The 14,038-nt window shown below is 33.8% G+C and overlaps 2 protein-coding genes across 30 annotated transcripts; both read left to right on the forward strand.

Annotated features, from left to right (window-relative positions):
* The first annotated feature begins 2 nt into the window (after positions 1-2).
* On the forward strand, positions 3-6,209 carry LOC131593286 (uncharacterized). Of its 29 annotated transcripts, none has more exons than XR_009280860.1 (18): positions 125-910; positions 1,063-1,130; positions 1,210-1,386; positions 1,568-1,703; positions 2,066-2,123; positions 2,208-2,294; positions 2,406-2,621; positions 2,737-2,799; positions 3,008-3,054; positions 3,270-3,358; positions 3,444-3,578; positions 3,705-3,779; positions 3,849-4,423; positions 4,534-4,643; positions 4,898-4,985; positions 5,094-5,216; positions 5,442-5,558; positions 5,767-6,209. XR_009280860.1 is itself a non-coding variant. In XM_058865709.1 (3 exons), exons 1-3 carry the CDS (start codon positions 3,994-3,996, stop codon positions 4,808-4,810), a joined length of 495 nt encoding a protein of 164 aa, XP_058721692.1. In that variant the 5' UTR covers positions 3,849-3,993; the 3' UTR covers positions 4,811-4,890. The 29 variants fall into 29 exon arrangements, 1 of the variants encoding a protein (XP_058721692.1); XR_009280857.1 differs by having other exon boundaries at positions 3,872-4,423; XR_009280869.1 differs by having other exon boundaries at positions 4,362-4,423.
* Positions 6,210-8,851: 2,642 nt separating this feature from the next.
* Positions 8,852-10,384, forward strand: LOC131657106 (histone H2A.2-like). The gene is made up of 3 exons (XM_058926598.1): positions 8,852-9,101; positions 9,198-9,875; positions 9,966-10,384. Exons 2-3 carry the CDS (start codon positions 9,666-9,668, stop codon positions 10,203-10,205), a joined length of 450 nt encoding a protein of 149 aa, XP_058782581.1. The 5' UTR covers positions 8,852-9,101; positions 9,198-9,665; the 3' UTR covers positions 10,206-10,384.
* The last annotated feature ends 3,654 nt before the right edge of the window (positions 10,385-14,038 follow it).

A 14,038-nucleotide genomic window follows, 5' to 3' on the forward strand; every position in this document is an offset into this window, starting at 1 on the left:
TATGTTGTCTACCCATTACAAATTGTTTCCTTTATTATGAAGGAATAATCTTTTTTCAGGAAAGAAAGGTTCTATGAGGCATTTAACCTTATGTTTCACTCTCCAAAGCTACATGGCTGTGAGTATTTCTTAAGAAGATATCAATTTTCATTTGATGTAGGGCAAATCTAGTGAGTGAATTAATAATGATAGTTAATTTCGTACTATGAATATTGTTGCATGTCGTTTCTATTCATTGTAAAGCCAAATAATGTTCCTATAACAGGGCTTCCTCAACATTGTGTATGGCTTGGGATTGCTAGTACTTTTCTCTTAAAAACTGAAAATCAATTTGAGTTCGTTATTGGAATCCAAGTGTGTGGAAGAAAAGCATGGCGGTCTTTTGTTTTTTAAATTCATGTGCATTGATTTATTGCTTAGAAATTTATGAAAAAAATTGAAAAGCATGTTAATTTGATGATTTAATATAATTTTGAAATAAACTAATTATTTTGAAAATTTTAAAACGTGTTGATGAATTTGAATCCCAACTTTCAAAGGATGGAAGTCTTTAAGAAACAATACTTTTATGACTTGCATGTCATAAGTGTGAGTGTCCCTATTCCATTTTCATTAGAACGATGACTAATTGAGTACTATGAATATTGCTGCATGTCGTTTCTATTCATTTTAAAGTCAAATTATGTTCTCATTTGAATCCCAATATTGTTCTGCATGGCTTGGGATAGCTAGTATTTTTTCGGAAGAGATGAAAAATCATGCCCCCACAGCAGTTTCTATGGATCACTTGTCATTTTTACACATCTCTAATCTTAAAGAGATATAATGCCTGGATGGAAAGTAACTTCAACACATAGTCAGAAGAGAGGAAGCAAGTTTGCAGAAGAAACGAGGAAAAGAGTACTGTAAGGTTGCTCACATTCCTAGTTTGCTTATAGATTATGAATTGATCATATTTAGTATTCACATTCCTTGCATCATATTCACATTAGGAGCTGAAATACTTCTTCTTTCATTTTTCTTGTTATAAATATATAATTAATAAATATTAATAATTCTCAGATTGGGGGCTGAAATTCAGAATTCCAACTGCAGACAAGTCAGATTTCTAAGATGGCTAGAAAACAAGTGTATGTGTTTTCTCAATCTGTGAGATTACACACTAACACAAAATTTGTTAATTGATACTTTCCTTTTTATTTATTATAGACAACTGTTGGGCAGTCATGGAGAAATCTGAAGGAATTGCAAAATTACTCATCGATCAACTGGACCTCACAAACGAAGAGGATTGCCGATGAAGCATTTAACGAAACGATGCACTTTGCAAAACTTAATGGTTGTGTGTTCACAAACTAAGTCACATTCTCAAAGAAGGTTAACAATGTAAGTTCTTACTGTACTCTTTGCCAATTCACGAGGTCCTGGTTGTTTCTACTTGTTTTTTTTAGAGTATGCTTTATGTGATTGTTGCATCATTTACTATATGAGAAACAATAAGCTTAATTATAAGTGAAATGTTAATCTTTCAGGATTTTTATTATTGCAAATTTGCAATGCATTTCAGGTTTTGTGAATTATGTGGAAAAAGATGCAGCTATCTACCAAAAAGTTATGTTGCTTTGCAAATTTTTTAAAGTGGGGGTTTGGTAGAATATGAGAGAGCATTTTCATTAGGTTGGTTGGTGTTCCTCAGAAAACGAGTAAGCAAACATAAACAGTAGCTTTTGTTTTCCCTCAATTCTAAAACTATAATCTATATCGAGTATTAGTTGGTTTTGATCTTAATTCTAACCATGTAAACTATGTAATTCCCCTTTAAAGATAGATCAATTTTTTTCTTCTTAAATTGATTAATTAGTTAGCAATATGTTATACATGACTTCAGAGAAATTCTCCGCTTTCCTATTTCTTATTCATGTCAATAACATGTACTGTCTTGAAGTCATCGTTTATTCTGCATTAAATTTAAATACATTATGTTACGTTGTTACTTTTGATCCTCGTTAGATTATTTATGGGATTGATTGTTATGTCTAATAACATATTTTTATTCATATGGTAGATTTTGAGATGATGGAGATTCTAAGAGAGCAAATTGCAAAGCTAAAGACACTACAATTGTATGTGTTTTCTCAATCTGTTTTGGATTACCTCTTTCTTTTTCGGTTGTCTACTACTTACATATAATTTCCTGCTTAATGAAGGATTATTCCAAAGAGCTTTGCAAGAAAGTGTTTGTATTCCCTCTGAGACATGTAACCAAATGATGCACACTCCAAGGCAACATGGCTGTGAGTATCTTTTAAGAAGATATCAATTAGAATGATGGCTAACTTAGTCCTATGAATATTGTTGCATGTCATTTCTATTCATTTTAAAGCCATATTATATTACTATAACAGGGCATCCTCAACATTGACGTGCATTGTTTTGTGATTGCTAGTACATTTCCGCAAGAGGTTATAATCCTGCCTCAGCTGCAGTTTATGGATCAGTTCAAATTTTCTACACATAGAATTCTTGGATGGAAGTGGCTTCAATATGGTTGCCAGGAGAGGGGAAGTTGCATTCCTCTCTTAAAGAACTGAAAATCAATTTGTGTCCATTATTTGAATCAGGTATGCAGAGGAAACGGGGGAAAGAGTGGCTTAAGATTGCCAAATCTATTCTTCGTTGTTTTCTTTCCCCTTACATTTATTGTGTATAAATTAATAATATCTTTTTGTTGAAAAGGTAGATTTCTAAGTTGTTGAAGATTCTAAGAGAGCCATTTGCAATGCTAGAGACAAAACAAGTGTATGTGTTTTCTCAATCTGTTAGATTACAAAACAATTTAGAGATTGTTCATTGATGGATAAACTTGAATCTGATGCTAAATTGTGATAGGTCATGCTAGCTAGGTGTTTCACCTTTAGATTTAGAGATTTGAGATGGTTAGAACCAAAAAGAAATGACACTTTTTAATTCTTAAAATCTAATGATTTTTGTGTTGTTCTTCTGTCAGGTCGACTTCATATATAAAAGATGTTTAAGTGCTGTCTGGCTTCTCAGGTATATATATTCTCTTTGATAAGTTTTAACATTCTCCTTTTACTAAATGCATGATCCAAGACTCATCATTTATGTGCAAAAACTATTTTAGTCACAACAATTAATACTAAGATCTCATCCATTCTTAATCTTATTTGCTTTTGATTATACCACTTTGTTCTATTATAAATGAACACCATCAAGCTTTACACAATATTCCCATTTTTTAATGTTAGGTTTGTGTCTACTCAACTGGAGGTAGATTCATCCAATGGTTTACTCTACTTCAAAGAGAACAAATTGCAAAACGAGAGACAAAACAATTGTATGTCTTTTCACAATCTATTTTGCATTACTTCTTTTATTTTTCTGTTGTCTGCCCATTACAAATAGTTTAGTGCTTTTTCCAGGAAGGAAAGGTTTTATAATCTTGGAATAATATTGATGTCACAAACAAATAGGATTGCAAGAAAGTGTTTGTAGTATCCCCTATGAGGCCTTTAACCAAATGTTTAACTCTGCAAGGCAACAACATGATTGTGACTGTGAGTATTCTTTAATAAGATCTCAATTTCTATTTGATGTATATCTGTTTACTCCTACCTGAGCGGAAATTTTGAAAGACGTGTTTGTGTCCTAGTAAGTTATAATGCTTTGAATCATATGTGTAGACGAATTTGAATCCCAACTTTCAAAGCATGGAAGTCTTTAAGAAGCAGTACTTTTATGACTAGCATGCCATAGATGTGAGTGTCCCTAATCCGTTTTCATTAGTACTAAGAATACTGCTCATGTCGTTTTTATTCATTTTAAAGCCAAATTATGTTTCTATAACAAGGCGTTCTCAACATTGAGCTGCATGGCTTGAGATTTCTAAAAGAAGTGAAAAATCATGCCTCAGCTGCAGTTTATATGGATTAGTTTTACACATCTCTAATCATAAAGATATAGAATGCTTGGATGGAAAGTGGTTTAAACATGGTTATCAGAAGAGGGGAAGTTGCCCTCGCGCTTAAAGAACTGAAAATCAATTTGTATGGAAGAAACAAAATTGATCATATTCCCAACATGCTTATAGATTATGAATTGATCATATTCAAAGAGTATCATGTCTCGGTGAGTCGCTGAAATACTTCTTCTTTCATGTTTCTTGTTATAAATATGCAATTAATAAATATTATAAATATGTTGGGCACAATCATGGAGAAACTAGGAGGAATTGCAAAACTGCTCATGGATCGTCTGTCGTGTTCTTCTATGTATGCTTTTCTCCTTAGATTTGTTATGGGATTGATTGTTATGTTTAATAATATATTTTTGTTCACAAGGTTGATTCAAAGATGAAGGAGATTCAAAGAGAACAAACTGCAAAGCGAGAGGCAAAACAATTGTATGTGTTTTCTCAATCTATTTTGAATAATAATATACTTCTGTTATTTTTCTGTTGTCTAACCCATTACAAATGGTTTTCTTGTTAATGAGGGGATATTCTTTGTACAGGAAAGAGAGGTTTTATAATCTTGGAAATATGGACGTCACAATCAAACAGGATTGCAAGAAAGTGTTTGTATCTCCTTTGAGGCATTTGACTCCAAAACTACAACATGGCTGTGAGTATATCTGTTCACTCCTACATGGCAGTAAATCTAGTGAATGTATTTATATTGGTTTTCTATATGCAAAGATAACATGTAGTTTCTCTCCTCTCTTAAATTCACGTACCTTGGTTTATTGCTTTGAAATTTATGAGAGAAAATTGAAAAGCATGTTAATTTGATGATTTAATATAATTTTGAAATAAACTAATTAGTTTGGAAATTTTAAAAGATGTGTTTTTGTCCAAGTTATAATGCTTTTGATGCAGATGTGTAGATGAATTTGAATCCCAACTTTCAAAGCATGGAAGTCTTTAAGAAACAATACTTTTATTTTATGACTAGCACACCATAGATGTAAGTGTCCCTAATCCATTTTCATTAAAACAATGTCAATTTAGTACTATGAATATTTCTGCATGTCGTTTCTAATCATTTTAAAGCAAAACGACGTTTCTATAACAGGGTTCCTCAACATTGTTGTGCATGGCTACAGATTGCTAGTATAATGCCTGGATGGAAAGTAACTTCAACACGTAGTCAGAAGAGGGGAAGCAAGTTTGTGGAAGAAACGAGGAAAAAAGTAATGTAAGATTGCTCACATTCACATTCCTTGCATCATATTCACATGGTTGTGAGTATTTGTTAATAATAACATGAACTTCCATTTATGGTGAACATATTAATCTTAGTCTTTCTAAATACAAAAATTTTGTTTAGCCTACTTTTTAAATGCAAAAATAACGTATAGTTTCTGCTTCAAGTTTATATTTGAACATTACTTACGCAAGTCTATCATCTGGTTTATTGCAGATTCTGAAAAGGCCTTTGTTAAAAGTATGAAGGAGTTTGGATTGTTTTGTGTTGGGAAGAAGTTTGTTAAAGATGCTGTCACCGATACTATTTTGATGAGATTTTGGCACCTTGAAAGTATGGTTAGATCTTCTCTTTTATCTTTGTTTCTTGTTGGTTATTAATTATGTTTGTACCTCTGTTCAGATATTGAAAGTCTGGTTTTGACATTATTCAGTTAGAAAACATTCATTCTTAATTTTATTTGCTTCTGGTTACTACTTTGTTCTATTATTAATGAATACCATCAAACTTTACACAATATCTCCATTTGTTTTTCTGTTAGGTAGATCTGTCCAATGATTTTCCCTTCAAATCCGAATGATTGATATCCGTCTTGGGGCATTCAAAAATGGAGTATCCCTGCCACCTTCAAGGAAAAGACGAGAGCCGTCTTGGAAAGACTCAAGAGTTTGGTTGATCATAGCAACAACTTTGCCTAGTTTTGTTGGAGACATTGCAACACCTTTTTATTCATTTTTGTTTTCTGATAAGTGAATAGGTTACTCGAGTTCAGTTGCTGTAATAAATTGTAACATGTAAAACATAAATATGATTAATAAAACGGAACTACAGCTGCTCTGTAGTCGGAGACGTAGGCACAATTGAATTGGCCGAACTTCGCTATCAAATATCGTGTGTTCTCTTTATGTATTTTTGTCGTATTTGTTTAGTTTTGAATTGGAATTGTTGTTTTAACAATTTGAAATACATTGAATTTTGAACTCTTTTCTTGACCTGTAAAGATGTCATGTGTTTACCAAAAGTATATCACAACAAAATGATTAGTATGTGGCTGAAAGCTCGGATGAAGAAATGGCAAACATGTGTGTTTATTAATGCAGTTCTCTGGTGAACATTGATTGATCTTGAGAAGCATGGGAAATGTCCACAGGCCATGCTGTTCATATTTTCATCAATGGTCAACTTTCTAGTAAGTAAATATATATACATGATTAAAACTAGATTCATGCATATCAGCAAGTTAAGCCTTCGTGCTGGAACAAACAAAATAGCTCTCCTCAGTGATGCTATTGAACTTCCTGTATGTTTTGCTTCCCTCTTTTACTTTCTAAATCATTCTGTCATAAAATGTAATATTTTGTAATTAGTGGTTTTGGTTTTGTGCTCCATTTCATTCATTTTTTAAAAATATATAATTAAAAAAGGGACTACAATTGATTAAAGTTTACATAGGGACTAAACTTTGTTTGCTCATGAATCTTGATTAAATTATTGGCGAAATGTTTTTCTATATATCATATGTTGTCAAATATGTGGAAATACATTTTGAGTTATGGAGCACAGGAATCCAAGGTCCGGTCGCACTCAAAAATGGACTTATTAGTATGGATTAAAGCACTCATGAGACAATATTAATGACAATAACATCTAACAGATCAGGGATGGAAGACACATTTCGTTTTAGTATGAAAATTGGCTAAAGGAAGCCTATGAATTATTACCACACCCTCGTGAAAAATCTAGAATACCTCTAGATTTTAAAGATGCATCTCCAAACACATTCAAAATCACACCAATAAATGTGTTGCACGTGAGACATCTCTCTTTTGACTAACAAAAATATTTGGAGATACTTCTCCATATCTCGAAGATTTGTCTTCCTATAATTAAAGAATAGTTATATCCTTCAATGAGTTGACAACTAACTCCACAAATACAAGTTCTCTAGAATGAACATGTTGTTTATTTGTAGACTATGAAGCACGGACACGATACGAATATCGGATACGATACGTATCTGATACGGCGATACGTCACTAATTGGAAAATATATGATACGATACATGACACTAAAGATTGAGAGTAATGAAATGAATATCCTGCATATTACAAACTATTTCATTATCACCACATCACACTCAATTTCTATGTTAGTTTAAGTATTATTCACCTGGTTTCAAACCAAAATCTTTCATGATTTTTTGCATAAAACAAACTTCAAAACTCATATCTCCTCACTGCAATAAAACAATTATCTCATAAATGCTTTCGCTTGTTGGGATGCGGTTATCGAAACAATATCTCAAACGATATTATTGATGATTAACTGAATAGTAAACCTTTACATGATTAAAAATAGGTTCTACCTATGGAGAATAGGTGATTCATGCATATCGGCAAGTTAAACAGAATTGCTCTTCTCAGTGATGCTATTGAACTTCCTGTAAGTTTTGCTTCCCTCTTTTACTTTCCAAATCATTCTGTCATAAAATGTAATATTTTGAAATTAGTGGTTTTAGTTGTGTGCTCCAGGTCAGTCATTTTGACCTTTCTATGATTATGAAAGCCGTCTAACTGTGTCCTTGGAGATTAAAATTCAATTAATATTTCAAACAAATAGAAAGGGTTTAACATGTTTTTATTCCCAATATTTCACTATTTTATAATTTAGTCTCTGACATAAATTTTACCCAATTGTAATCATTATTTTGATTTTACATGGACTAATTAAATGCGAAGATTATAAAAACACTCATTTTTTTGTAAAAATATAATTAAAAAAGGACTAAAATTGATTCAAATTTACATAGGGACTAAACTTTGTAGTTATATTAGCAATGGTTTGATCTTTGTTTGTTCATGAATCTTGATTACAATTATTGACAGATTTTTTTCTATATTTTGTTGTTGTCATTTTTTATACTATTTTTTGGATGAGTGAATAATTTTGTCTATTGTTTGCAAGATTGTTGGGTGTGTGTCAAAGTCCTCACATTTCCGTGTTTTTCATCTACCGATGAATTTTTGCTATGCATGATTCGTGATTGAGCTTGTTTTGTTTTAGAATGTTTTGTATGATTTTTGTACTTAGGATTCGTTTCGTTTTCATGTTGTCGTTGTAGGATTGTAGTAAATATTTACTTTGTTCGTACGTTTTTGTTTGAACCGTACAATTGTTTCGTTTTTTCAAATCGTGTTGATTCATGATTATTTGGATTTTTAACTTTTGCGATATTGAGTGTTTGGCCTTGTTTGAGGACAAACAAATCCAAGTTGGGGAGAGTTTGATAAGTGCCAAAATGTAGTTAATATGTTTTTGGTCCCTATAAATAACCCAAAATCTTGTTTTAGTCCCTATAATATTTTCGTTCAAAGAATGATCCTCATAAAGTTTTCCGTCTCCAATTTTAGTCCCTACCGACAACTTTCATTAACGGAAGCTGAGGTGGCACGCCACGTGGAAGACAGCTTGGCAAAAATTTTAAAACGCATTAGATTGAGGGGGTTTTAAACCTCCTCTAAATAAACGCAAAAAATTTAGAAACAAAGTTCTCACAGACATTTCATCAAACACCTTAGATGCACCATTTAAAATTGCAAATTCGTTAACAAATTCCATTAAAACCTTCACAAATTCAAACCTGTAAACAATACAAACCGAACCAATTCCATAGGCATCCAAGAAGATTTGTCAAGCGCATCATGTTGATCCAGACATTCTCACTAAATTCTTGGACAATTTGAAAATTCCATTGCTCAACAAGAAAAACCTGCCCAACAGCAGGATTCCGTTGCTCAACAAGAAAAACCTGCCCTACAGCTGGACGCCATTGCTAAACATGCTCAACAGCAGGAGAGGAAACGAAAACTAACCAGGTATACATACGTGTCTTTTAATTGTTCCGAATAAACTAAATGATGCCGCAATTTCTTTTTCTTGGCATAACAAAATATGATTGCTACTTTTGGCAGCCACATTCCTAATTCTGCTGATGCAATAAACAATGTTTTGGAAGAAATCACTCAGTTACCTGCATCAAACAAGATTCTTTATGCGCATGATGATCAAGAAATTATGACCAAAGAACATTCTCACTAGTTTCTTTATGTTATCTGCCATTACAATGAAAATTTGGAAAGTTCATTTTCAATGTCGTACACTGCTACTAAAGATAATTTCCCTTCAATTTCATCTAGTCATGTGGAATCAAATGTTGACTCGTATAACATAGAAGATAATTCCCCTTTATTTTCAATCCATATAGTGTAATATATATTTTAGTATAATGCAATGGTCATCAAAATATATAACTTCTAGTCCTCTAGTATTCCGGATATAATGCAATGGTCCTCAAAATATATAACTCCTAGCCCTCTAGTCTTCATCTCTCAATACTCTCAATTTCTTAGAACACAGTTATAGTTAATTGGAATCAGAAAATGGATGCAACCACAAAGGTGAAGAAAGGAGCAGGAGGATGGAAGGGAGGAGGACTAAGGAAGAAGTCGGTAACCAGATCTGTTAGAGCCGGACTTCAATTTTCCGTCGGAAGAATCGGTCGATTTTTGAAGAAAGGAAGATATGCTCAGCGTGTTGGTACTGGTGCTCCTGTTTACCTAGCTGCCGTTCTTGAATATCTCGCTGCTGAGGTAAATTACTATCCCTTTCTCTTTGTATTTTGACTAGTATTAGTTAGTAGTTCTAAATCTTGATGAATTGTTTTTACATAATACTTGAAGGTTCTTGAGTTGGCTGGAAATGCAGCACGTGACAACAAGTGGAAGAGTATTAGTCCAAGGCATTTGTTGTTGGCTATTAGGAATGATGAAGAACTCGGTAAATTACTTGCTGGTGTTACCATCGCTCATGGTGGTGTTCTTCCTAACATCAACCCTGTTCTTTTGCCTAAGAGGACTGAAAATACTTCAAAGGAACCTAAATCCCCATCAAAGGCCAAGAAAACTCCCAAGAAAGCTTAGATATATTTACAGACTTTGAATTATGTTCTGTGTTGATATGTCTTAATCTTAGTCTAGGCGTCACTCTATCTTTTTCTCTAATGTATAACAAGCTAGCAATGTAATTCCTGATGTCTCTTTGTCATGAGTTAATGAAATCCTTTTATATTTAGTCCACACAATACTTCTGTTTGTTTATGGATTGATGCACTCTACTTTCTTTTGTTATAAAACAATCTGGTTTATTTAATTATTCACTGTATCCATTACTCAAAGGTTTCAATGTTAATGCAATGGTCATCAAAATGCAATGGTTTGTATTGTTTACGGGTTTGAATTTGTGAAGGTTTTAATGGAATTTGTTAACGAATTTGCAATTTTAAATGATGCATCTAAGGTGTTTGATGAAATGTCTGTGAGAAGTTTCTAAAATTTTTTGCGTTTATTTAGAGGAGGTTTAAAACCCCCTCAATCTAATGCGTTTTAAAAATTTTTGCCAAGCTTTCTTCAACGTGGCGTGCCACCTCAGCTTCCGTTAATGAAAGTTGACGGCAGGGACCAAAATTGGAGACGGAAAACTTTATGAGGATCATTCTTTGAACGAAAATATTATAGGGACTAAAACAAGATTTTGGGTTATTTACAGTGACCAAAAACATATTTAACCCTTTTATGTATGTAAATAGTGGCACTTATCGAGACTTTTGGTAATACCGTTTGAATAATTCCCCGTTTTTGTGTATATTTGTATCGTTTGTGTTTTCTTACGTTTTCGTGTAAATAAGTACCGTTTAATAGTTTTGTTGTCATTTTGTAGGTATTTATGTGTATTCGGAGCTTCGAGTAAAAAAGTGCCGAAGACACGGCGGCGAACGCGTTTTTGAAGAAATAAAAGTTGATGTTCTGTTGAGCCCGCATAGCGCGCTTTTTTGGCGCTAAGCGCGGTCGAAGAAAGTTTGAGACCAAGTCTGACAGAGAGTAGGGCGCTTACAGCGGTTTTTGGCGCTAAGCGCGCTCAGGGGATTTAAGAAAAATAAAGGACAGCGCGCTTAGCGCGGTAGGCGTACTTAGCGCAGTCTGCGATTTTTTCAGTTTTGCATATATGTTGTAAAATCAATTTTTTTAGGTTTTTAATCACCTCTTTCCCCCATGGAAGAGCTCTGGTCCATTTTTTATAGTTTAGAGGTTTAGAAAACACCAGTGGGTGCTACATCATGTGGATTGGCTATGGATTTGTCTCGATTGCCTTGACACAGTGAGAGTTTCCAGTTCATCTTCTTTCTTCCCTATGTTTCATTCCAATGGTGGATTTTGTATGTATATTTCTTCTCTTATTGTATGTACATTTTTTGATCTTAGGATCGTTTATATATTCACTTTACAAATCATCATTGTTGTTGTTCTTGATCTTTTTGCTTAAATGCTCTGGATTTGTGTTGTTGTAGAAATAGACATCATAGATCTTGATTAGGAATGATAACTGTTAGTTTCTAGATTTCAGAAATGGATTTAGGGCTAACAATCTTAATGGGTATCGAGTTTAATGCCTCTGTGTTGTTTGCGTCAGTTGAGAAATCGCTGATGTGAATAGTGCTGTTGAGCTTTTGTCGGTGTTTCAGACATGGACATTGATGTGGCGTCTCGCATGATGCCCGGTGATTTTGATGCGTATTGTGAGTGTTGAGCGATAGATCTTCAGATTTAAGTATTCCACGGGTAAAACAAAATTCAATTACATAACTATTTCTCTTAGACTATTAAGATTGTTTATTTGCTTTTATTTACTTTTCCCGCATTTACTTTCCGCACCCATTCATGAAACTTAGAACGCGAGATAGTTGAACGATAGTTTTTCTCTACCAATCTTTGTGGAATACGATACGATATAACCTATATCACCCGGTAATAAATAATACCTATTACTTTTTGCTTGCCGCTTTACCGTTTCAGCAAAATGGCGCCATTGCCGGGGATTGGTTTTGAGATTAATCGCATTGCGATGGTTTCACGTTTTAAGTTTCGTAAATATGTCCATATCGTATATTTTGTTCATAGATGCATACTTGTATAGTTATACTTGTTTCGTTTTGTTTGGTGAACTTACTAAACAAGTTGAACTCGGATTAGCTCTTAAATTACATATCTTCATTTTTCAACTTGTTTAGTCAATTTCACCATTCCGTTGTAAATTTGTGTTTTTACACATACTTGTATATACTTTTGCTTTTGATTTGTTTGTTAAGTGTTTGGGCAAGTCGCTTTCTTTAGGTGGCGTTTGAGGCGAAAGCATTGGCGTACCACGAGGAAGTTTCTTACCATTCGCGAAACCATAAATGGGGTCGAGCTAACGACGTGAAACAAGCGCTTGTTGGGAAGCACCCCAATAGTTTTATTTTTCTGTTTTTCTGTAAATGAGATGTATAGGTTGAAGGATAGAAAAACACTTAGAAAGGGGGGGTTTGAATAAGTGTAGTTATAAAAACTTGGACGATAAAAATAAATTGCACAGTTATTTTTATCCTGGTTCGTTGTTAACTAAACTACTCCAGTCCACCCCCACGGAGTGATTTACCTCACCTGAGGATTTAATCCACTAATCGCAACAGATTACAATGGTTTTCCACTTAGCCCACGACTAAGTCTTCTAGAGTATCCTGATCACAACCTGATCACTCCAGGAACAAATGATTAGACACAAGCTAAGACTTTCTTAGAGTATCCTGACCACCACGTGATCACTCTAATTACAACTGCTTAGACACAAGCTAAGACTTCCTAGAGTATCCTGATCAACACTTGATCACTCTAGTTACTTACAAATTAATGTAATCAATTCTAAGAGTATTACAAATGCTTCTGAAAAGCTATAATCACAACAGTGATATTTCTCTTAAAGTTTAAGCTTAATCTCACTAAAATATTACAACAGCAATGTAGTGAGCTTTGATGAAGATGAAGTTTCTGAGCTTTGAGTTGAACAGCGTTTCAGCAAGTTAATATTCACAGAATTTGGTTCTGAGTTGTTAACCTTGCTTCTCATCAGAACTTCATATTTATAGGCGTTTGAGAAGATGACCGTTGGGAGCATTTAATGCTTTGCGTGTTCCGTACAGCATTGCACTTAATGTTTCACGCTTTTGTCAACTACCTCGAGCCTTGTTCACGCTGTGTCTACTGACGTTGCCTTTAATAGCTTCCAACGTTCCTTTTGTCAGTCAGCGTAGCCTGCCACCTGTACTTTCTTCTGATCTGATGTTTGTGTATACAACGTTTGAATTTCATCAGAGTCAAACAGCTTGGTGCATAGCATCTTCTTGTCTTCTGACCTTAAAGTGCTTCTGAGCGTGATACCATGTGACCTTCAGTGCTTCTGAACTCAAGTTCTTCTGATGCTTCCATAGACCCATGTTCTGATTCTGCTTTGACCATCTTCTGATGTCTTGCCAGACCATGTTCTGATGTTGCATGCTGAACCTTCTGAGACAAAGCTTCTGAGCGCTGATTTGTGCATACTCTTTTATATATTTCCTGAAAAGGAAATTGCAATGTATTAGAGTACCACATTATCTCACACAAAATTCATATCCTTGTTATCATCAAAACTAAGAATATTGATTAGAACAAATCTTGTTCTAACAATCTCCCCCTTTTTGATGATGACAAAAACATATATAAATGATATGAATTTGCGATCAGAAAGATCAGACGGCTAATGACAAATTACATAGCTATAGCATAAGCATGTGAATATGTCTCCCCCTGAGATTAACAATCTCCCCCAGAGATGAATAATCTCCCCCCTGAAATTAATACTAGAAGAATTTTAATGAATAAAAGACTTCCCTGAGTATTTC

Source organism: Vicia villosa, linkage group LG3 (genome assembly GCF_029867415.1).
Source record: "Vicia villosa cultivar HV-30 ecotype Madison, WI linkage group LG3, Vvil1.0, whole genome shotgun sequence".
Lineage (NCBI taxonomy): Eukaryota > Viridiplantae > Streptophyta > Magnoliopsida > Fabales > Fabaceae > Vicia > Vicia villosa.

Coding starts and splice junctions, on each gene's coding strand:
- LOC131593286 (XM_058865709.1), top strand. CDS start 3,994: ATGGAAAGTGGTTTAAACATGGTTATCAGAAGAGGGGAAGTTGCCCTC. Junction 4,150..4,361: donor TCAAAGAGTATCATGTCTCG/GTGAGTCGCTGA, acceptor TTTGTTCACAAG/GTTGATTCAAAGATGAAGGA. Junction 4,424..4,533: donor AAGCGAGAGGCAAAACAATT/GTATGTGTTTTC, acceptor TTCTTTGTACAG/GAAAGAGAGGTTTTATAATC.
- LOC131657106 (XM_058926598.1), top strand. CDS start 9,666: ATGGATGCAACCACAAAGGTGAAGAAAGGAGCAGGAGGATGGAAGGGA. Junction 9,876..9,965: donor TTGAATATCTCGCTGCTGAG/GTAAATTACTAT, acceptor TAATACTTGAAG/GTTCTTGAGTTGGCTGGAAA.